At 43.5% G+C, this 24,525-nt stretch overlaps 1 protein-coding gene across 1 annotated transcript in view; it reads right to left on the bottom strand.

Annotated features, from left to right (window-relative positions):
- JAG2 (jagged canonical Notch ligand 2) overlaps positions 1-24,032 on the bottom strand; it is a 70,976-nt gene extending 46,944 nt beyond the window's left edge. The window contains exons 1-2 of the mRNA XM_050335532.1: positions 23,661-24,032; positions 23,071-23,394 (exon numbers count right to left, since the gene is read on the bottom strand). Coding sequence (XP_050191489.1) covers positions 23,071-23,394; positions 23,661-24,032 — 696 coding nt within the window. The remainder of the gene's footprint in view (positions 1-23,070; positions 23,395-23,660) is intronic.
- Between the last annotated feature and the right edge of the window lie 493 nt (positions 24,033-24,525).

Raw genomic sequence — 24,525 nt, 5'->3', positions numbered from 1 at the left:
TGTGGTGTATGGTGTGAATGGGGATAAAGAGACCTTCTACCAATTTTAAGATGCTTAAAACAAGGAATTCAATAGCTCTGTCAACAAATCTCAAAATCTAAGTTGTCATAGTGTCTGGAGTTGAAAATATTCCTCTACTGTCTTATAGACACTTAATAGTACATTAGAAGCAACTATGACTCTGGTTATTAACAGCTCTTCCAAAACGTGGAAGAACTGAAATTCTGTCCCAAATCCTGACCTTTGTAGCCCACACAGCTCGTGCTGCCTCCTCGTGGCTTTGCAAGCCTCAGGTCCCACAAGCCTGGTCTCCAGCATTTGCTTTTATCATTGTCCCATTAATGACCATCAAGAACCCTAAGCCCACCTATAAAAATCTTAAAAACCCTACCAAACAAAAAGACAAGGCCCAGACTATTAAATCCTTTCACTTACTGGCATCTCATAGCCTCAGTTTCCCCATTTTTACTTATGGGCTAACAGGCTACTCCTTGGCTGTTCACATGTAAGCAAGCATAGGGAGTGTAACATTTTAGGAAGGCCTGCAGTCACACTTGCAGGAGATTAGAGATGTTAATCAAATGGCATTAAACAGTATTGATAGACAAATGCATATTTACTGGAAGATCAGTTTCAGCTGGGACAGCTCTCAGTTGTGCAGCTTCCTACTTTCTACTCAGTTACACCTTCAAAAACCCTTAGACACAGCAAGAATACAACCACACAGCTGATTTTTATGGCTATTTTACCTCTAGAGAAGACAGTTAAAGCTACCAACCCAACTTGTCTTCCCTTCCTCACCTTCAGCTAGTCAGTAACTTGGAAGAGGAATTCCTCTCTATGGTAGTGCAAAGGATTGTCATATTACAATTACTACACCTCAAAAGAGAAAGCTGGTCCCTAATGTACTAGTTAAAAAAAAAAAAAAAAAGAACAGTCTTGCCCACTACCACACGTAGGAAGTCTTGCACTACACATTTGCTTAAACTCATTTGAATCTTGCACTTTTAACTTAAAACAACAGCTGAAAACTTACCAAAAAAAAGGCATCTGTGTTACCAAGTATGTCCATAGTATGCTGCACTGAGAGCTTCCCAGTTATGGCTTAATTATCAGAAACATGTTTGACTATCAAAATGATTTATTAGTGGAAATTTTAATATTCATACACCCACCCATACTGTAACCCTGCCCAATAACCACAGTAAGAGCTATAAAGCTGAATAACACTAATGGATATAAACTTTGAAGGATATCTTTAGCTCACATAATGACCATACGCATTTCATGCATTAGTCACACCTGTGCTCTTCAACAGAAAGTCTAAGACAGACTACTCAGCACACCATCTACTAACACCAGCTGCACGTAACTCTTCTGTAGCACGGACACTGACACCAGACATCTCTCTCAAATTTTGCTTGCAGAAAACAGCTTCAGAATTTGCACTAATTTAGCTCTTATTCAGAATCTAGGGTCTACCCATACTGCAAATCTTTAACCCCCTCACATTATTCAGCAGTGTCTTGGCTCTTTGATATATTTTTAATATGAACAAGCCAGTATAAGTTATTGAAGATAGAACATTCTCCACAGACTGTTGATATGAATGTGTATTCAAGTTCAGGCATAAATCTACCAGAAATCTCTATAAAAGCATCCTAAAAAATGCCCCAAAATCATGAGTCTTATGCATAATACACACATACACACACACCACCTCACCTGCTGTTCATTTCAACCAGTACTAGCAAAATATTTTCAAAGTGACCATAGCACAGATTGGAGAGTGAGGGGATAGGGGCCAACACACTGAAAACACATTTCATTCTATTGACTTCAGTGTCTGGGTTTATTTTCTGGAAAGAAATAAAAACACACAACAGCCTTCATGCTCATCAAATAAAAAACCTGGAAGATGTTAAAGGCTACAAGTCAGAAGAGTATCAGCGCACTTCTGCAGAAGAGTACAGCTTATGCAAGAACCACCTCGTAGGAGTAAACTGAATAGATATGCCAAGTAGCTTGGAAAGATACAAATTAAGTCTGTTTATCATGGTGATGCTGTTTCAGTTGTGTTTTTTTTCTCAGGATTGGTGTTGACATAAGCAACTTCAAAGCATTATTCCACTGTTTGCACTAAACAAAACACTCCCCATACTATTCCAGCGACCTCCTTTCTGGGGAGGGGGGGAAACAAGACCTGTAATATTGGTTTTGTTCACTTTCATGAACTATTACTATCACCTTGATATCTGCAAATCAACATTCAAAAGGTACGGGTTTTTTGGCAAACCAGACACGTCAGATTTTTCATCCCAAGAAAGATGATCAATCTGCTGACAGCACTTTGTCAGGCATAGAACTCATATATAGTCATAGAACTCATAGTCAGTCATAGAACTCATGAATTCTCCAACTCATAATTCGAAAAATGCAAAAGTGAAGGTTGAGCTGAAATCGATTTTCTGCATCAATTACATACTATTGTGTATTAAAACTTCCAACAGATACAAAATTATTAATTTCACATTAAAAGGACTGACTGGAGTTTCTACAAGGAAAAACCTGATAAGAACATGCTATGAAGTAGAAAAAAAGTTTAGCTCCTAAACAAACCTTGAGCCCACCTTATCTTCCTGTTCCACAGCCACACAGTAAGTGCAGGGTCTCATCACCAGTAAATACTGCTTTTCAAACCTCAGTCAAGCATAGGCAGCATTAGAAGTCAAACATTTTGACTGTCAAAACAGGCTGAACAACAACAGCATAGCACTATTCTTACTGCCAGTCTAATTTTTGTAATTTCTGGAATAAGCCATCACCAATATGCCTTGCAACCAAGTCCATTAAGTCAACTCTCATGCTTGTTTTCCTAAGGAACTCTGAGACAAGTGAGGCAAGCACCACTCTGGGGTTTGCCGCCCCCCCCCCCCTTTTTTTGTTTCAGCACCTCTCCCCCTTCCTGCAAGCAGCCTGTTTGCCATGGAAAAGCTGACTTCAAGGCAAGCATATTCCATTTCCTTCCCCAGGAACTCTGCAGCAAGTTCTTACAACTTTCTCATGGATAACCCAGAGGTGCAAAGGGAATAAGGAAGAAATGAAGATAGATTCTGATAAGATCCAGGACTCATCTTCAGTACAGGTTTAAGGACAGACAAATGGAACAGATCTGCGGGTTTATCTGTTAGAGATATTATAGAGTCACAAAGACCTTTGCTGAAGGAGTGAATGATTCCCATGGCGGGGGGTTTTGGGAGTTTGTGTGTTTTTTTGAAACTTGAAGGATATTTCAGCCACTTGCATGCAAGAACTTGTCTGCTGGTCCCAGAGGCCATTCACCACACAAAATCATAAAGATACCTATCCTCTAAACCTTCATTTTTAATTGAAAAAGCAAGCATAGTGCTTTCCTTTGGAAATCAGGGCCAAACAATCCCATTTCATTAGGAGTGGAAAGCCGGGTTAGAGCACTGCAAACATCAGAAGCAGATAGCAGAAAGCAGTTGAACAAGTTGAAGCTTTCTATTCGAGAGCAATTACTGCAGTTATACTCCTCTTGGCCCAGTCACAAAAGCAGAATGATGTTTACAAACTCTGGAGCCCTAATGGTGTTCGAGGGGAACTCTATGAATTAGCCCCACCTGACAATCTTTAGGAAGTCTGTAAAACCCGGGAGTGGGGCTATTTTTTGCCATGATTAACAGTCAACAGGCTGATATCTCCACCTACATGAGTTTGAACACTCATTCCACTCCTCCCTCAAACTAAGCAGAATCTAAACTGGAGGGGTGTGTGTGTATGTACGCGTATGGGGGTGGCAGAGGGAAATCTAGATGTCTAGACTACTAAGACTCATTTCATTGCAAAAAGAGCACAAATAAAAACAACAGGTGAATAAGAGTCAGTCTTGGAGTTAATATACCAAATTTAACACCCAGGTGGAGACTCATTTCAGTTAAAAGAAAATTACCCGGCAACTAGGTGGAAGAATCCTACCAACAGCCAGCTGCATGCCTCTCAAAGACAAAACAACTACAAGGAGGGACCCAAAGGGGTATTACAACACCTATTTGGCAGTGCCTAGTGTTTTGTGAAACAGGAGCATAGTGTGCTTCTCTCCAGGGTGATCAAACTACTAGGATCACGGCATACTTTACCAGATGATATATCAGTAGGAAGGTCTTAAGTGAAGGTTGAAGACACTCCGATCCTCCTGCGACGGCAGAATGCAGCAGGAGTTTCTCAACGTGATATATCAAAACCACTTCATAAGACAGCAGGCATTTTAGCTGAGGAGTTCTTGAAAATCATCTGAAGTCACATATAAGCTTTAGCTAATGCCTGTAAAACAGTGACCCATATTCACAGAAGGCCAAAATGCCATAATTGACTAGAACTCTTTGAGAGAGAACATTAATACAGTCACCTCAGGCCACACAAAAGCAAAGTCCTCTGGAGATCCAACTACACATGAGAAGCTGAACTCCACAAGCTTCTTGTAACTAGACAGAAACTCAAAGCAAATCTCAGCCAAGCCAACCTTGTGACAAATGACAAGTGTTAGAGGTGTATTTGCTCCCGATACCTTGGTGATACCCTGACCTTTGAAGCACCCTCTGTCAGGCAGCTGCTGCAGCCTGGGCAGCAGCACCCCTGAGGAAAAAGGAAGGATGCACATCACTAAACAGTTTTCACAATGCCAGAAACAAGTCATTAGCTTCTTTTTTAGAGAACCTGAAGGAGCTCTGACCAGGTAGTACTCATGTGAGAATTCCATCTGAAGAAAAATTCATCTGCTATCTAGTCTCAGCTCATGGGACACTAAAGGTTCTGGAAGAGCCCATCCCTATTTTAAAGCAGTGCCTTTCACCATTACACACATAGCAGTAATGCTAGTCCAGTGGAACACAAGTAATACTTGCCTCTGCTTTTTATAGCTGTCTGCTATTCATCCCCACCCTACTCCATCCCCCCTCCCCTGATTCCAGCATGTACACATCTCTGTACTCAGGGAGATTAAGTTCCAACTATGAAGTCCAAGTTGCCAACTGTGGCCACTTAAATTTGAACAAACACTGAAGGATTGACTCCCAAATCCTTTGTTTTCCTTATACTTTCAGAAATAAGCCCAAAAAAGCATCAGTGAGAATTCTGCTACTCAGGTACAAGGACTCCCACAATAACTTGCCCTTGTTGAGACTTTTCAGTAAGAAACAAGAATATCAATGTTTAATACCAATTCACGCTATCACATTTGTCAGTTTTCTTGAAACACTTCTATTTTACTGCAAATCCATCCTGCCTATGTCAACTCTAGACACCTGCTCTGAGACAAGTCTCAACAAAAGTACTAGTTTATAAAACTAATCAACACACCAAGGTGGACATAGAAAATCTTTTCCCCAACTGGATAAGCAAGCTTAATACTCAAGAAAAAGATTAGCAATTTCATCTTAGGTGAATGACCAGCAACTAAACTTTATTCTAGTTACTAGAATAGTGACATTCTAAGTGGTCTTTAAGTTATTATTTAATCTTATTACTTCTGTTTCCACAGTACTTTTCAGAATTCTCTGCAGCAGCCTGCCATAATGGAAGTACAGTATTGCACATCTCATTATTTTAACTTCCAACCTTGTTGAATGTAAACTAATTTTCAGAGAGCCTCACATAACCCTGAGTTAATGACACCTGTGACCTTGTTCTTCTGTGTAAATCTGTATTGATAAGGTTTCACAAAATACATCTTGCAACTTGCCAGTTCCACAACCAGTTACTCCTTCAACCCACCAAAGCCATCTTGCTTCTAGCTAAGCGAGTTCCCTTCACAAACTCAACACAAGTTCTTTGATCACATTAAGAGACCTGCCTCCCACTCTCACCCATGTCTTGACTACTTAAAATTCAGATGTCAATTGGAAAGACCACCCTGGAGAGAAAGGGAGGCTAGAGAACAGGGGAAACAACAAGGAAAAAAGGTATCCAGTGCTATGACACTGTGCGATTCTGTAACTGAAGGTGGAGGGAAGCAGTGTGGTTCTCCCCCTGTTCTCCCTCTCCCATGAGATGGGATGAACAGCAATCCCCAAGAGGAGGATGTCAGAAATCAAAGGTCCAGAGAAACGCAAGAAGGAACAAAGAGTCAAATTTGTTCCATGAGAGAAATGCAAGAGTTGGTCAAAACTCCACGGCCTAGAAGAAACACAAGAGGAATGTGTTATAGAAGCCTACAATGCTTCAGAAAGAGACTCTGGGGATGGTTAGGAGCAAATCATCTATTCACATGTTCTTGACACGAAGTAAAAGGCATGAAAGCAAACTAACAGGAGCCATGGCCAGAAGAAATGAAGAAAAGATGACACTTCAGGCAGAACTTTGCAAAACACTACATAGGTTGCCTAAATGCAAAGTGGTTCTAAGAGTTTTGTGGGTCCAAGGACAGTGTGACAGAAATACTTCAGGGAGACCAATCACAGCTAGCTCAGGAAGGTCCCAGGTTGAAAACAAAGCTTGGGAGAACAAAGAGCAGTTTTCTATATTCTTGCCCTTAGCCTCCCATCAACATTTGCTTACATTCCCTTAACTCTGACTTCTGTATAGGTGCAGTTCTGAAGCAAGTATTTTGCTTTTTCTAATGGCCGACATTAAAATAAGAGAGTACTAAAAAAAATAAAACAATTACACTGTAGAATCTTGCATGCCTGCCCGAGCCATTATCATTTATCCCAGGGTAATAAAAATTGTGCCCAAGGAGTGTTTGAGTTAAAAAAAAAAAAAAAAAAAAGGAGCCAGGATAAACAAAGCACAGTTCTAAATTGGATTTATAATTATATCTCAGAACTCCTCTTTGAAAACAGTGACAGAAGAAGCCATAACTGAAAAATCTAATTAGATTCTCCTTTCTGCAATACTGAAACATCACATGAAATAAAACCAATGCAAAAATTACCAACCTGTGTATGAAATTCAGTCAGGTACCTGTTGCAGCAAACGCAACATATGCTATTCAGAAAAAGAAGACAAGCTGAGCTAAAGCTACTAACTGGAGATGTTACTATTTGGAATAAAGGAGTACTGTAGGCTTCTGAAACTTCCCCTGAGGGAAAGGCAATCCAGACAGTCTTTTAATAGTGATTTAGTCAGGTGACACAAAGCAGAACATTCTGTCATCCAAGGCAAGGTAACAGAAACGCCTGAACACACCAACCATTTATCATTTAAATAGAGGAAGACTGACAAGTGTCAAGTGAAACACTAAGCTTACCAATTTCTTAGCAATTTGTCACACAAAAATTCATCAGCACATTTGCGATAAAAATCCCAGTTTAACTATAAGAAAACCGGTACTTGTCTTGGAGAGACTAAACCAAGGTTTACACAGAAAGGTAACAAATAATTTGGCAACTCATCTCCAAACTTTAGCTGCTCTATTTACATTAGTCCAAACCAATCCCTATTGGGTTCTATGTAGCACAGATGAAGGCTGGTGCTACTCCTAGTTAAGCCTCCTCCACTAATAAAGTGATTCTGCATTGTCTGTGTGTGTCACTGAGCCAAGTTCACACCAGACAGACATGTTCTTCCACACTAGCTGAAAAGCAAGCAAGAAATACCTCCCCCATTAAAAGCTGGGACTCTAACTCAGGACACAGCCTAAGAAGGAACAAAACAGCTTTCAAAACATCACTCATATACTCCAAGGAGAATTAGGGCAAGAATAGAATAGGAAGGGTGAAAATTAAGTTAGCATGACTGGCACAAAAACTGTGAAGGCAACAGCATCTGTGACAGTCTAGAAATACTAGCTAAAAAAAAGTGTTAGAACTTCAAAGCTGAAAGGGATTAAAAAGTAAAAAAATAGTCACAGACTTGCTACAGAACTTCCTCTAACTTGATTGAACTACCCTAAGTGCTATCCATAAAACCCATCTTCAGATACTGAGAGGGAGTATTGCCATTACTCAAGATCCCAGACAAAATACAGGAAGAAGCAGACTCTTCAGAGCAAACCAGATTAATTGTCTGGATTTCCAAAAGATGCTTTAGATACACTGCACGGATACCTAGAGTACTTCTGATAAAGAGAAATGGCAGATATATCTGCTTAGCCCTTCAGATCTGCCTCAGTACCTGTGTACTTGACAGTTGCTACAGATCCAGCTCAGGGCTCAGGCAACATAGATTCAGAATTTGAGCTTACTGACCTCAGGAAACACACTTTAGACCAGAATAAATGGGGGTAGGGAAGCACACATTAAGACACAACAAGCTTTCTGGGTCCATACCTATAGAGGCAAGCCTGTTTCAGGTAACGTTGTTCATTTGAACTTCTGCATACTGTACAGTAGGGAAAAAAAATGTCTTTTGGTCAATAAGCACAGAAGACCTTCTGCTTCAGGTCTCTAACAAGTCATGTGAAAAGACTTGCAGAAACTCAATACCATTCAACACCTCAGTGCAACTGCTTTTGTTACACGTAAAGGAAGCCCACCTCACCATGCCTATTCCAATCTGCAACCAAGAACACAGCAGATGCATCTTGGAGGTGATACTTAGATTTACTGGGCAGAGGCCTAGCATCCCATAAAAAGCTTTAGGCATGTGGAAAGCAGGCCTCAAAAAGGACAGCTCCTCCCAGCTGCCAGAGCACTGCAATGCTCTGTTCATACATGACCACTGTGAAAGAACAATTGACTATTATTAAGAAAGATGATATGTACACAAAGTAAAATCCACCTGAAAGCAGTCTTAACAAGTCACCCTGATCATCACTAATTGAGATGAGAGCTAACAATGAGCACAGAACATAGAAGAGTTAATGTGACCAGTAAATACCAGTGCTCAGAAGAACCATTAGTCATCCTTCCTACTGTCACAGCTCCCCTCTGCTGGTTAATTTACCTAACACAGCAATGTGCAATAAACCTTTATGTAGTCTGATTAAAAGGTAACAAATGTTCAGCTAGCTTTTGATACAGGTGTTAATGTGCCTGTTTCAATGAGGTTCTGGAATGCATATTGGGATATAAAATAGTATCAGCTTTCCTTCTACACCTTTGAAGAAATTAGTAGAGAAGCCAGCCAGCCAAACAGCAAAACTGTTTTAAATATAACAGCTACCAACCAAAGCAATAGAATCTGGTATGGTACACTACAACAATACAAGAGGAAGAGACAGCATCCTACTATCTTACCTGAGAGCAGTCAAACAGGTATCACACTTTGTGTTGTAACTCTTTCTCAAATAGGAGAGCCTAATGTAACCCCTCCAGGTTACATTTCTGGTTTTGAGAGTTCTAGAGCCAAAGCAGCAGGAAGGAAAATGAAGTTAGCCCTACATGCATCAATCCTGCAAGCATGCTAGAACCTTAAATAACAGCCTTCTTTTTTGTCCTGAACAGGGAGAATACAAGGTATTGATTTTTAATTGAGATTAGAAATTGAGATTAAATCACATTATACACAAGAGACCAGAACAGCAATTCCTGTAGATGTGTTGTTTTTGTTTTTTTTTTTGCTAGTATCCAGTTTTACTGGACAACAACAACAAAAAACAAACAAACAAAACCCCAAACAAACAAACAAAGCTCAAAACACACTCTTTTAGATGGAGGGTCATAGGATTAAGCGTAAACAGACATTTTGCCTGATCATTACATGAAAGGAAATAAACAAGATACATCTTCAGATACTTTCAAGACTTCCCAGCTAAATATGACACAGTTCTTTCCCTCACAGCTAGAGCTAGCACTAGCATTTTCCAGAAATCCACTGAGCTAATCCAATAGCAAAGAACAGAAGAAAGTATTGATGAAATTAGAGAACAGAGAAAAAAAGCCTTTTATAAAGAGACATGTGCAACACCAGGCAGACAGTTGGGTACCATCTCAACATCCTTCTATTAGATTTCAGTGGAAGCTTTCAGCCTTGCTACCACCTTTGAACTGTTTCAGACAAACTTGATATTAACCAAGTATCGATGTCCTACTCTTTTCCTAAAGTTTTGGAAGAAGTCCAAGATAAATTGAGCCCATTACACATACACTTTCTTGTTGCATTAATGAAAGTGTAGCTAGATTGTCTCTTTTGAAGTGTAACAACCATGAAGACCCATTAACGGTTAGTGCAAGACTTGTTTTATGCTAATATTTAGAATTCAAAGATGAACTAGTAATTAATACTGCTCTTCCCCTCCCCTCTGTGCTCCATGTGGCATGGATATTAGTGTCCTCTGGGCACTTCAAGCCATGCATCATTATAATTTCAACTTGAAGTCAAGAGGGAATTAAACTAACTATGTAATAACATACTTTAATTATTGTTCTAAACACAGAACACCTGCATGCACTCTTTTGTATTGGAAATATGCATACTAAGAAGGTAAGCAAATACATTAAAAAATAGATATGCCTCCAAGTTCTGTGTATGCAAAGTTCCCAGGAATAGGGAGTAGTGTTTTAATCTTATCCCTTTTAAATATTGTTAGCTGTTGATACCACTGCAATCTTTCCCTTTGTTTTTGAAAAAAGCAAATGCCCACAAAACCAGCTCCAGCTAATGAGCTAGAAGTAAAAAGCTGGATGTCTTGCCTTAGGAAGAGGAGAGGCCCACACTGAACCTCTGCTCCTAAGGGAGCAGGGATTGCAGCACTGTTTTTCTAAGTCCTCTTCACTCTCTCATCAGTCCTACCAAACTGAGTCACCTCTAGAGCTACTTGGGCAGCAGCCGTCACAGCTGAAAGAGGACAAATGAGATAAAGACTCCACTGGCCCACATTAATGGCAACCCCTGACTGATCAAATATTCATACAGCTCCAAACGAGACGCATCCCAGTGCTGTGGGCTCTGAGCTCAGCTATCATTACAGATCTTCTCACCATAAAGCAACACAAATGTCTCAGTTTTATTGCTACTTGAGTCACACAACAGCTTTAGTCAATTTGAACTTCACATTTTCACATGAGACTTACCAAACAGATTGTAGATCTGCTCATGGCTAGCAACAGAAGTGTCATTAATGCAGAGGAAAGGGATACCACACCTAATCTGTCCTTCATTTCTGCCCTGACTGAAACACCCGCTCAGTTTTCAAATTCTGCAAATGGTAAAGAGGCTGGCAGAGAAGCCAGCACAAAGAAAATACCTTATTTAATTCTCTGTAAATTTGTAGGAAGAAGCTGAGCAGAAAAGTAAGTCACCACTCTTAGAGTGGGTGCAATTTCTTTCATGCAGATTCAACTCATGCAAGGAACTTGAATAAAGGATTAAACACAGACTATGCACACAGTTAAATATACATGGTAGACCCAAAGTTTAGTTGTGAAAAAAGAAGTCTATAAATATGTTCCTGAAACAAAGTCTTGTATCATATTCCAGTAGCAAGACTGAATCTTCCAAACAATAGTTTATGGCTATAGTAAATCTTTATCACATGCTTGCAGCACCAACCACTACAATGTATTTAATTACTCTTAAAAATCAGTTGCTTGCAGCAACATCACACACAGCCCACAGTTCCAAGATATCTATTGGAATATATGACAACAGACATGATCAATCCCACCATAACAAAGCAGCATCAGAACTTTAACAACCAATCATATCTTTCATAAGCTGGAAGGGATCTAATCCAGCTTTATACTACTACAACGCAGACAAACCTCACAAATGGGCAGGCCTTTGGAAGGAAAGTGTAACAAGTGTAGCAAAGCACATGAAACAGCTTTTGAAAGTAAGCACCTGCCGCGTAAATTTACTCTAAGCACGTAAATTCAGAATGCTTCTCTATTTTTTCCCCACCTTTCTCCTCCCATTGACATGGATCTGGAAGCTATGAAAGGGAGATTACCTCAGCAAGTCTTCAAATTAATTTTGGTTCTGACCCCTAGTTACTACTCTGGCAGGTAGCAATGTTACAGCTTTCCTCATAAGGATGAATATCAGTGGAGAACAGAACAAAGCAGTGCAAAGCAGTGTAAAGTAAGCTAACATTAGCAAAACCTGGAGACTAATTTTGCTTGTCCAAAGCTGGACTTGTATCTCAAAAGTGGGTACTAGTGGCTACTTTCCAGTTTCAGTACTTCATTTACCACTCACTCTGCTCCTCTGACTTCTCCAGATTCCTTAGCAAGCTGAAATTTCACAGGCTACCAAATCTTGAAAATCCATCCTTAAGGCTTAGGGACAAATGAAGTATTGATGATAGCAAGCTGCCACAAGTCAGGACTATTGTCTCCTGCCAGTTAAAGCTTATTTTGTTTACCTTACATTTGCAGTGATCGGGGAGTAAATATGAACAGCTTGAGAAGATCAGTTAACGTGCAACAGTTTGTAATTTTGTCTAAGCCCTGTGATAATCAATGAGCTACCACTTTACCCCTCACAGAACCAGAGGGATGTGACTACAAACTATAAACCATACAGCCCTGAACTTATCAGGGTTACTTAACAGCAAACATCGGAAGGCACTCCAGGAGCACTAAATATTTGACAACCAACACCCGAGGTGTGCATCCAAGTCTAAACACTTCAGTTTCCCTACTTCCTTCCCTTCTTCAATTTCTGACAGGAGAAAGTACCAATGTGCGTGGATGAATCATGGAAACAATACTCTACAAAGGTCTCCAACAGCCAAATACAACACTAAAATATTTGGGGCTCCTATGTAAACATATGATTTAAGCAACAGCTTATAACCAACACAACAAGGGTGCTATCAGGTGATTGTGCTGTACAAAATCCAGTCATTATCGAGGGGCAACAGACAGCTAGACTTGCTCTTAACAGTTCAAGTAAGCATGGTCTGCCTTTCAGACTTTGCTGATTACATGTAGCCAGTTACAGTAAAAATTCCATGCTGCGATACAAGGAAAATCATGTTATTGTAACAGAAGGGAATCAGAACTATCAAAAGCACCATGGGGGGGGGGGTGTGTTTACATGGTGTAAGAGAAAGAAACTGCCACTGAAACCTATTAAGCAGTAGCATAGGTTACTAAACCAGTGCTATTAAAATTGTCCTCAATCAACAGGACGAACACTAATGGTACCAAAAACTGCACACCCTAGAAAACTTGTACTTCAGTCTTGATTGGGATAGATCAATAATTAAGCTATTTAAGTATTTCTCAATTTACTCCTCAAAGCACATGTCAATCAAGTCTTCCAAGTCTGAAGAAGTTCCCTAATTAGAACTTAAGTTCTCCAAGCTGCAATCCAGGACCTTTTACATTAAAAATGTAGATTGGGTTTTAAGGTAGACATTTCAATTTTGCAATGGTATAACCAGACTCATACATATTCAGGGGGGGGAAAAAAGAACTGAAAGAATCCTATTTGATGTTTTAGGTTAACTGCTACTTTGCACAATAGTTCACTGCAATTTTCATGAACAGAACTGCTTTGGAAGGGGGTAAGAAAAGCTAGCTCTGCTGCCTCAATATTACTATTGCCTACTCACTAAGTCTGAAAAAAAAGGAAAATCTACCCAACTTGAACTTTAGATGTTTAGAGTTACTTAGGTTGGTGTGTTCACAGTACTAGAAAAGTACTGGAGAGACTAAAGACCTAGTGGACTATCTGGAACTAGATGAGGCATTGCAAGAACAATTTAAGCATAATAATCATCAAACAGTAACATACTAAGCAAAACCCATCAGAGTACATCCTGTTGGGAACAAGATATATAAAAATCAGGACTTTCAAGCCTGAAGCAGGATGTAAACAGATTGCAGTTCATGTACTAATACTCCAGTCTTATCTCAGATTTAAAAAAAACAAAACAAAACAAAACAACTTCAGAGAATGAGCACCTGTGCATCTGTCCAAGGGGCATATAATTGGTTACTCAAGGACTATTAGGCTGTTTCTTAGCAACCTCTGCAAGCTCTAATCAAGTAAGACTAAGATTGTCATTTAGCCTTGAAATGCCTTGCCCCTTCCATCTAATATAGCATTCTAACTGCTCTTGAGAAGCAAACAGTCATTTCAAACACAGATAAAAAACAGGCTCAGAGTTCTTGTTATCAGAAGGTCCTTATGTTAAATATGCTTTTTACATTCTATTTAGCATCTGAAATAGCAACTAATAAAATAAAAATTGAACTCTTTTCCTTTATATACAAATTATAGGCTAATTATGACTCTAAAGAAAACCCTTGGAAATAAAGTTTAATAAATGAGCATAAGGTATAGCTCAACTCTTAAACAACAACATTTAATAACTGTAAAACATTCCACAAACATGATTACAAGAAAAATGCTTAATATCAAAAGCGGCAATAGAGACATTTCAGGTTAATATCAAGCACTTCTCTCAGAGCTGGGTGGTATTTAAATCTTTGGTGATGCTGAAATACATCTACTACGTTGCACACATCAGATTTCTAAACTTAAGCATCTTTAAGCAAAATCTGGCCATCAGACCAGAAAAAAAACCCAAGGCACTGGAGTAATCAAAAAAATAAACTCATCTGTTTAGCCCTAGCCTACATCACTGCTTGTCTGTAGTATCAATGGACACAGGCACCCTTAACCATTAAGTTTTATATACAGTATTTTTTCCTGTACAGTAAGCAAAGACACCCCAAGTCTATGGTTAAATCAAGGATGGTCACCCCTCCCTGACTCAAGGTGATCTACACAAGAGCCACCACACCACTCTCTTCAGCTCTCTCCATGCCAACAGGTCTCCCTGGCTGTACAGAGGGGAAGGAGCAGCTCTCGGAGCCCCACCGCCCCACAGGAGGCAGAAGTTCAGTCCTGCCCAACATGAACTAGCAGAGATGCTCTTAGGCACCCACACTGGTTCACTCCCCAGCCCTGGGGGCAGCGGTAGGGTGGGGGTGTTCAAGCCCCACCTGCTGTGGGTGTTCAGCTCTCACCTGAGCTCAAAAACACAAGATGAACTTGGCAGACACCACTGCCAACAGTCACCTCTGACCAAAGACTGACCTGTTTTAGACACCCACTAATCAGAAGCCAGACCAGAAGGAGACCATCAAAGGTTTATCACAGGGCAGAAGAGGAAGGGAGGGCTGGAGTTACTGCCAAGGAACAGTAGCAACTATCCTTTGGGTAAGCAAATGGCTAAGCATTAAGGAGCCAGAAGCAATGCCATTATACCCTTCTTCCTCACTCCTTGAAGTAGTGCCTCTCCTTCCAAACTGATGCTCCCAAGCTGCTTCCAGATCACAGGACTATTAGCAGCTAGAACTGAAAAGGAACAAGGGAAAGTAAATGGGTGTGCTAGCAGAAAAGGGAGGGTCACTTTCTAGTCTCTTCAGCAGGCTAAGCAGCTCTGAACTAGAGCAGGCAATGCAAACAGGACCCACACAGAGTTGACAAAACATTGGGCTTGTTTTCCAAAGAGAGGGGAGGGAAGCTTTCTGGCACACAATAATGTAAAGCTTCTGCAGATGACTAAGAATACAGTGTGATCATAGCTGCTTTATGAACTTAGAGTAGGTTTTAAACCATGTTCATGGCATGTGCTCCTGAGCCAACACTCACACAAATCAACACCTAGAGGAAAAACAAGAGAAGTAGTCAGACTACACAAAAAGGATGAATTCTACTCATCTCACCTACACACACTGACTCAATGGCATTGCTCAACAGAGGGGCCAGACAGCCATTGGCCCACAGGGACAGCTCAAAAGTAATTTTCAAGGTTAAAAAACAAACCCACAACTTACCCTACATACCTGTCTCAAATACAATCCTTCTCGTGCAAGAAAAACTTTGTAGCAACAACACAGATTAACAACAAATAGATTAAAAAGTCACTCACTACGCCACTTTTGGCATTTTTTACATCCAGAAAACATAGTTGCTTCCCATAATTTATTGTTAGGTAGAAGCTTCATTTTTGCAGTCTTTGTGCTGACATCCAATGAACTCAAGAGATGGACTTTTACAAGGAATACAAGCAGTAGCATCAAACACAGGATGTAGCTTTGGCCACACAAAGCTCCTCAGCATCTACACTAATACTTGAACTTCACAGGATCACTCAGGTTGCCTACAGTACAGTGGGAATGCAGCCCAATTAGGCCAAATATCACAAGTCTGATATAAACAACCAATTATGGTCTTACCCCAACAAACTGTGCTCAAGATAAACCTGATAGTTTAAGATTAAAGCTACAAGTACTCATGTCTTCAGCAAACCTTTCATATGCAGACTTTGAGAAAACAGCATCTGACACACCTTCAAACAGTCCAGAAAGAGCGCTATAAAGCCTCCACTGCACTGCAGGGTGTCAAACATGCTCTGCTTATACTTCACCCTCTTCTCCAGCTCACATCCTCCATTGTAAGAGTAATCCTGACTACTTTAATACCTATTGCATTTTCAGTCAAAGATTTAATGCCCACACCAGCTGTGGGGCTTGGAGTGTAGCATTTCACAGATAGGCTGGCTGGAGCACCTTCTGGAATAAAGATTAGAAAGTCAACTAGAGGTGTACAAGCATACCCACTCTCAGTGGCTGGGAGGTGAGGGAGTTTGTCTGCAAGTTTTGACTTCAGCCTCAATGTTTCCAATAAATAAGCAGGTGTTTATTTAAGGAAGCTTTCAAGGAGTATAAATAGAAGTGTTCTTTACTATCTGACCATCTCTGTGACATTCAAAAAACCCCCCAGAACTTAGAGGTATAAAGTTTAAATAGTTAGGAGAATACTGTCCTTTGAGGCATATTTATTTCAAAGACATAAGAAATTCTAGATTTAGTGACATCAATGCAAGAAAGATTAAGAGTGCAAAGAGCATTTCTGCTTAAAATTAGAAGACAGATTTCCTATAGTTACATGAAACTTAAGTCTTTAGACTTTCTATTCTGGGCAAGCTGCAAATAGTTGCTGGCACACACAGCATGCCAATAATAAATCCCTTTTTCAAAGAGTGGTTCTGAAGTGGTTACCATTAAGGCCTTGATTCTTTTTTAGAGGTGACACCTGCAGCTGCTATTGAAATCAACTGGAGTTGTCACTACCCAGCACTGCTAAAGTCACTCTCTAAAACATCTCCCGATTATTTTCTTTTAAGAAAGAGCATAACAAAACCTGAGAACTACTCTTTGCATTTGCGTAACCTGAAACCAAGGGGATATTGTTTATATAATAAACCATTCCCCCAACCTCTCATTTCTGATCAAAAAGGTTTCAAGGCAAACACAGTACTGAGCAGATGGAAGCATATAAATTCCCTAATCTATCTCCCCAAAACTGGGGAAACATAGATCCATGTTTTCTGATCCACAGTATATTTGTCCATAAATTGCAACAAGCAGGGGAGGGCTCTACAAATAAAAGGACTGCAGGTGTTTTGGTAAAATATGAAACAGTTTGGCATGGTAGTTCCACAGGAGTCCTAGACTCTGCTGACAAGCCCATCAGGCAGAGTCAGTAAGCGTGCACCAAGTTCAGGAGAGAAAATAAAATAAATAAATAGTCAAGTAAAAAAAGGTAGCTCTCTGCTGTCAGCAAAGCCTTCAACCTGGGAAAAAAAAAGTTAGGTTGCCAGCAAAATAGACATTAAACATTTATGTTTCATATGTTCAATACACAGCTACCAACTACAATATTTTTTCCAGGTTGATTTCCTCTGCTAATGAGTTGTGATGCGTGTACATTATAACCCGTCACCACACTGGGTGAATTTCACATTTTGGCAGAAGGTCTTGCTCTTATTCTTTCTTATTCCCTGCCCTCAGGTCTTGCTTGAAACTGCGCTTTTGCACGCACTTTAATAAAGGGGAGTATGAATGGAACAAAGAACAATTAATTACAGGTAAAGCTTGCTGTGTCTCACTTGATGCCTTCATTTGTCAAATTGTAATCTTTTTTTATGAAAAAACACACCTACTGTTCCTCTGGTACTGCTATGTACCAGCACCTTTTCCATTGCTAAACTTTAACCTGCCTAATTTAAGCCTATCTGCCCTGATGGGTTGTCATCCAAGCTGACAGGATGCATGTTTACTCTATCAGGGAGCAGTGAGTAACCTAATCCAGGATATTTTCATTACAAAGCCTCAAGATCCTGATCAGAGAGCAGTGATGGCTGTGTTGAGACAGGAGGTAGACCAACTGTGGATCTACCAGCCAAACAAAAATAGACGAGAGCATTTCCTACAGTCAGGCTATATCTAGTTCCCTACAGGCACCAAGGATCCCAGACAGTGAGCTTCAAGGCTAGATGCCTTCCAGGGCCTAAACACCTTCATTTTTCAAATTAGAAGTACTGAGAGAGCTTGATGCAGAATCCTAAACTTAAGAAGACAACGAATGAAAGTGACAAACAGAAAGCTGTACCCATTAAGCAATAAAAGCCATAAGGTCAAGTATTCCTGCTCAGGTTTTGGCAGGGGAGGGGATGGGTTGCTTTCTAAGAATTTTATCGCTTACTGCTGCAGAAAAGTTATCCCCTAAGCAGTTTTACATATTTGATGGTTCATGCTCCTGTATATGTTTTAGATCAAGGCTGAACCCCTCCAGGCATTTGGATGAGACTCTCATGCAGACTGAATATGGATGAAACTCACACAGAGCCTGGATATGAAAAATATATGCATTTTCAATCTGCCTGAAAGTTAACAGTACTTCAGAAGTTTAGAAAGTAGTGCTACAATTACCCTCTAAACAGGAAAAAACCTTTTCATAGTACTTACAAAAATATTAGTTGCATAGTTCTAGTAGGGAAGGCACCCTTAACCCAAGCAATTTGTGAGGGCTGCCTGAATCTCTACTACCTCTCCTTCAGATAGGTATACAGAGTCCTAACTAAGCATCAAGGAGATAAAAAAAAAGAGAGTTGCAAATGCTTGTTTCTGCTACTTATCTCCAAAGCCCTGAACTCTGAGGTTCACCTGGGGAGTTCAGAGTACACAGCACTCATACATGCACTGCACTGACTGTCAATCACAGGAGGATCTCAAAAACAGAGGGGCTGAGGGGAGCTAATGATGCATACTGTAATACATGATTTCAACATCCACAACTAGTCAGAACAATTCCTCTATATGACTAATTAACTGAAGTAATGGATGCCATACCAATATTTATGGTACAGGAAAAACTGTGAATTCCCTGAGGGAAAGAACAGGGTGGAGGGAAAAACCACACACACAACTCCATTTCATGCCATCTTGCAAAGGAGTACAAAAAATGGTTCCACATAACCCATCCAGCAGAATGCCTATAACTTCAGAGCATCATTTTCACCACTAACCTTCAATTAACCCCAAATCTAAAAGTCTGCCAATAACTTGACTGCTATTGATAAATATTGCTGTGCCAGGTATTTCTGAAGCTTCAGTGTCTGCAAAAAAAAAAAAAAAAAAAAAAAAAAAAAAAAAAAAAAAGCTAAGACTAAAGAACCTAAACTGTGGAACTGATCAGAATCAATTCTTCAAATCTACTTGGAATTCTTCTGTCTTTTTAGTTTTAAAGTTGCACATAAATTTTAATTGCATCATTTGTTTGTTAACAATCCCAAACAAGCATTAGGCTTCCAGTTTTACAGCAGGAGGCAAAGAAATAAATGTGAGGTAGGTGGGTGAAGAAGACAGCTGTATTGTTCTAGCTGTTCCTCAGCCTCTCCCACTGCCAGATTTCTGTGGATGATGTATCCCAAGGTAGCAATTTTAAGAACTTTTTGGCAATATCCCAAGCTCCCTCTTGCAAATCAGAGATCAGACTAATGATATTATTAAAAAAAAAAAAAAAAAAGACAGGAAATAGGAATAAACTGGATAACTGACACTAACAAACACCAGAAGTCACTGAACTCTGGTACTGCTGCTTTACAGAAGAGACACTCATCCAAATTTTGGAATAAAATTTTACCTTGTAAAATTAAAAAAGAAAATCAGTAAACCAAAACAAATTACTTTTCATGAAACTACTTGCTTTACAGCTACTGCTAACTCAGGACACGGCAATATCAAACAGACTTCAAGAAAACCCTCCCTCAAGCAATTTAAACATTACTTCATTAGTCTCTAAATGAGGGAGTTATTGGTCAGATGAGGTTCAGTAAGAAGTGAACGTAAGTGAACATACACCAATGCTTTCATTAGGGTTGGATTTTTTAGTCTTAAAAATCCAAACTAGAACTACCAAAGAAAGTCCTTTTCTCACTATCAACACCAGAGCAAATTTGTTTCAGAAGTAAAGGGCACAATTTCCAGTTCTCTTTACTTTCTCCTTTCCAGCATATTAAATAAGCAATAATTTTCATTACTGTTGTATAGCAAAAATAAAAATCATATGAAAAGGCTATGCCCATATTGTTGTTTCTTGTTTGCAAACTTGAATAGAGAGAGAATATTATTGGAGAATAATTTTGAAATTACCCCAGGGAGTTGAAACTTAACCCAGGAACTCAATCTACCTCAAAAGCCCCTTGTGTTAAACTAGCATTACAATTAAGCCTCCCCTTGCAGAGTCTACGCAGCTTCTATACAGCTCTGACAAAGATGCTGTGTTCCCCATCAACAGACTGAACATCAAGAGTTCAAGATCTAACTACAACATTCAGGAGGAACTTCTTTTCCATAGGTGCATCCACAGACTGTTTTAAGACATATAACTACTCCAAAACTTATTTTTAGAATCATGGGTGGGCTGGGAGAGTATTCAGTAAACCTTCCAAAAATCAGCTAGCCACCCACTAGACTGCAGTGGCACTGTTTAAATGAATTACAGGCTGCTTTGCAACAGCTGCGAGAAAAAATGGTGGAAAAAACCCCCAAGTATTTCAATTCCCTTAAAATGCTGGAGGCAACAATTCAAGAAACAGCAGCAGACAAGGCACTGTACTGGAGACACTGCTTTAATTCACCTGCAAGAGGCAGGTCAAGCAGGCCTTACTTAGGACCAGGTGAACACAGAACAACGATATCCGGCAGCTGCAAGGTAAGAATGTGCTTATTGCAACAGAGAAAAATCCACAGAAGGCTGCACCACAAGGATTATCAAACTCTCCTCGTGTTTCAAGTAGCAATACTAGAAACTGGCAAAATAAAAGTGTGAGTTAAGTTACCTTTACTTCCTCATGCAGATAACATATAAAGTTTGAGGTGCTAATGTTACTGAAATCTCCTACTGAAGAGTTTACGATTTCATCAAGCCTCTATTAAATGGTCAATAAAGAAGAGAAAGAATATTAATTATCCCTTTGATCTTATAACTTAAGAGCACGGTTCTAAATACCCTGTTTTTACGGTATTGACTATACCCATTAATAGGAACCTTTCCAAGTTCAACAGGCCACGGGACCAACAAAGGCCATCAAAACACCCCAGCCTGGCAACCAGAACTTAAGTGCCTCTGTGCAGAAAAATTTATCCGTTGTACTGTATTTTTTTTAACCATTTAACTGCTGCGAAACCCCCATCTCCAAGCACCAGTCAGTTCTTATTTGTTAAGCCATGAGCACCAGGTCCCTGGCAGCACAGAAAAGTTAACTGGCTTATGTGGAGTGGGTTTCCTTTAGCTTGAAATGCAAGTGAGGCATTTTTGCCCCCGATCGCTCCTAGCTGGCGTTTTCCGAGTAACAAAGATCCCGCGAGCTACGTGTGTTTCAGAGAGGTCAGCAAGGGCCATTTCATCTGTTTAGTCACCAGGTGCCGAACGCAGCCCGCAGGTACCGAGGCTCCCGATACGCATCTCCCCGCCGCGCTCGGGCACCGCACCACCCCCATTCCTCAGCGCCTCGCAACTTGCCAGCTCCCACCCCGTGGCCCACTTGGAAGGGCCGAGGGCAACAGCTGTGAGACTCCCTGCAGGATCCTACCTGCCTGCAGCCGGGCAGGGAGCCCGGCCTTCCCTCCCTCCCTCCTTCCCTCCCGCCGCTCTCCACACCCAGCGCCCCCAAACAGCGAGCGGGATACGCCAGCCTGCAAGGATGGGGACCAGCGCTGGCCCCTGCGGACGCCCCATCCCTGGAAGCGTTCAAAGCCAGGCTGGACGGGGCTTTGAGCAACGCGGTGTAGCGATAGGTGTCCCCGCCCGTGGCGGGGGAGAGTGTGTCAGACTCGGACTATTTATACGGTCCCTTCCAACCCAAATCATTCCATGCGTCCCGCGGGTCAGGCGGCGCACGGGGCGGCGGGGGCTGAGAGAACGCACCCAGAGACCCTTCCCGGAGACTCGGAGGAGAGGGAAGGGCAGAGCAGCCTCTGGGTTACACACACACACACGGAGCCAGTGTTTGCGGGGTCTGAACCGCGCTGCGCTTCGGGAGGAGGCGGCTCCAGCCCCCGCTCCCAACAACCCGCGCCACCCGGGGAGACGGGGAGTGCCGGGCTGGGCCGGGTGTCCCCTCCCCGCTCAGGTGCGAGGGTCCCTCAGGTGCGGGGTGTCCCCTCCCCGCTCAGGTGCGAGGGTCCCTCAGGTGCGGGGTGTCCCCTCCCCGCTCAGGTGCGGGGTGTCCCCTCCCCGCTCAGGTGCGAGGGTCCCTCAGGTGCGGGGTGTCCCCTCCCACACAGACCCTCTCCCGTCCCCTCCCTGTCCCCTTCCCCCCTTCGCCTCGCGCCGCCGCCACGCGCGGCCCCGCCCGCGCCCCGGGGCCGCTCGCGCCCTCCGCGAGCCGCGGCACGCGCCGCGACCCGCCCGGCGGCAGCGCCCCCTGCCGGGGGCAGCCCCGCGCTGCGCGCACCCGGGCGCGCCACCGCCGCCCTCCGCTCCCCCCGCCCCGGGGGCGCGGTGCTTTTCACCCCTCGTCGTTACGATTTCCCTTCTTTCAACCTCTTGCGTCCCGACAGCAGCCCCCTCACCCCGGCCAAACCGCCGGGCCGCTCCCCAGAGCGCCCGCACAGCGCGCCCACCCCTCCCGCGCACCCCTCTCGGAGGGGCGAGGGCTGCGCGCCCACCCCCGCACCCCGCTCCGCCGGCCGTGCCCCGCAGCCCCGGGAGGCGGTGGCCGCGCCCAGGCTACATACCGGCGGCTCGCCCGCTCTCTTAACGGGGGAGCGGGAGCAGCACCGACGGGATCGGGTAGAGAGGCGGGGGGGACACCACACAAAAAAAAGGGTGATAGCGACAGCGCGATCATCAACCTACCGGCCACGCGAACTGGAAGGGAATAACAATCCTGCCCGTCTCGGGGGTTCTGCCTTGGTGGGAGTATTTGTTGCTGTTCAAATAGAAAATATTTCCACCGAGAACGGGGGTAGATCCGAATCCGTAGTTGCAGGGTCCGACCGGCGTGATCTTGGCCTGATATTCCTTGAGGCAGACTTTCACGTAAGTGTCGCACTCGTCCCGGGAGCAGTCCTCGTTCTGGGGGCTTTTCATGCCATCGCAGCATTCCCCATTGAGCAACTCGCCGTTTACATTCCGCACCGAGTTAAGCTGCAGCTCGAAATAGCCCGTGGAGCGGGACACCTAAAAATAAAAGCCGAAGGGAGAGACAGCCTCGTTACTACCGCGGCCGCGGGTGCAGCGCCGGCAGCGCGGGGCTTGCGGGTCCCCGGCTCCCCGCGACAACTTTCGCCGGCTGCGGGCTCAACGGAGAGACAGACAGATAGATAGGCAGATATATTATATACATAAATAAGAAATAAGCAAGGTGTAAGCAGAGCGGGGAGACGGAAGGAGGCAGCCGCGGACGCCCCGCGGCCGGAGAGGAGCCCCCCGCGCCCCGTCCCTACCTGCACGCAGGAGGCGAGGAGCAGCGCCAGGCCGAGCGCGGCGGCGCGGGGGGCCCGGCTCGGCCGGCCGGCGCCCCGCATGCCTCCTCCTCCTCCTTCTCCTGCCGCTGCCGCTCCGCGCCGCCGCCTCAGAGGAGCCCGCCGAGCCCACCGGCCACGGACCGGCGGCCGCTCGCGGCATGGGCGGCGGGGGAGCCGCCCGCAGCGCGCCGGGGGGCGCAGGGCATGGGCTGCCAGCGGGGCCGCCCGGAGCGCTCCACCACCACCGCTACTGCCGCCGCTCCCCTCCCGCGGGCTCCGCTCGCCCTCTGTGCGCCTCGGCTCCGCGGACACCCAACAAGTAGGTGCCGGAGTGACAGCTTCATTACCCATTCGCCGCCGCGGCCGCCGCCTTCATATTAATGAGGGGGACGGCCCGGCCCCGCGGCCGAGCGGGTGGGGCCAGCGCCGCTCCCGCCGCGGCTCTTAAAGGGCGGCGGGCGGCTCTCGCTCCGCCCCGCCCTGCCCCACCGGCCCCAGGTGGTGGAGCGGGGGGTGATGAGGGATGCGGGACGCCCGCGGGAGTGGTGCGCGCTTCCCTGCGTGTCGGTGGGTGCGGGGTGCGCGCACCCATGGTGTTGGAGGGATAGCCCCAGGATGGGGGTGTGTGCCCGCGGCGTGGAGGAGAGTGCGAGGGGATGTACTTCTGCTTGCGGGGGAGCACGCAGTGCGTGCGCCCACGCTCGTGTGGAACTGCCCGAGGTGTACGCAGAGTTGGGCATGGGAGAGCACATACAGCCAAGAAATACTTGGGATGGGAATGTAGGAGCTGGCACAGCTGTGGAAGAGTGCTCAGGGTGGGATCACCTACAGCTGTAAAGAAGTG

The sequence above is a fragment of the Myiozetetes cayanensis genome, unplaced genomic scaffold (genome assembly GCF_022539395.1).
Source record: "Myiozetetes cayanensis isolate MyiCay16 unplaced genomic scaffold, myiCay2020 scf6-25, whole genome shotgun sequence".
NCBI classification, from domain to species: domain Eukaryota; kingdom Metazoa; phylum Chordata; class Aves; order Passeriformes; family Tyrannidae; genus Myiozetetes; species Myiozetetes cayanensis.
This window is presented reverse-complemented; position numbering and strand designations above follow the sequence as displayed.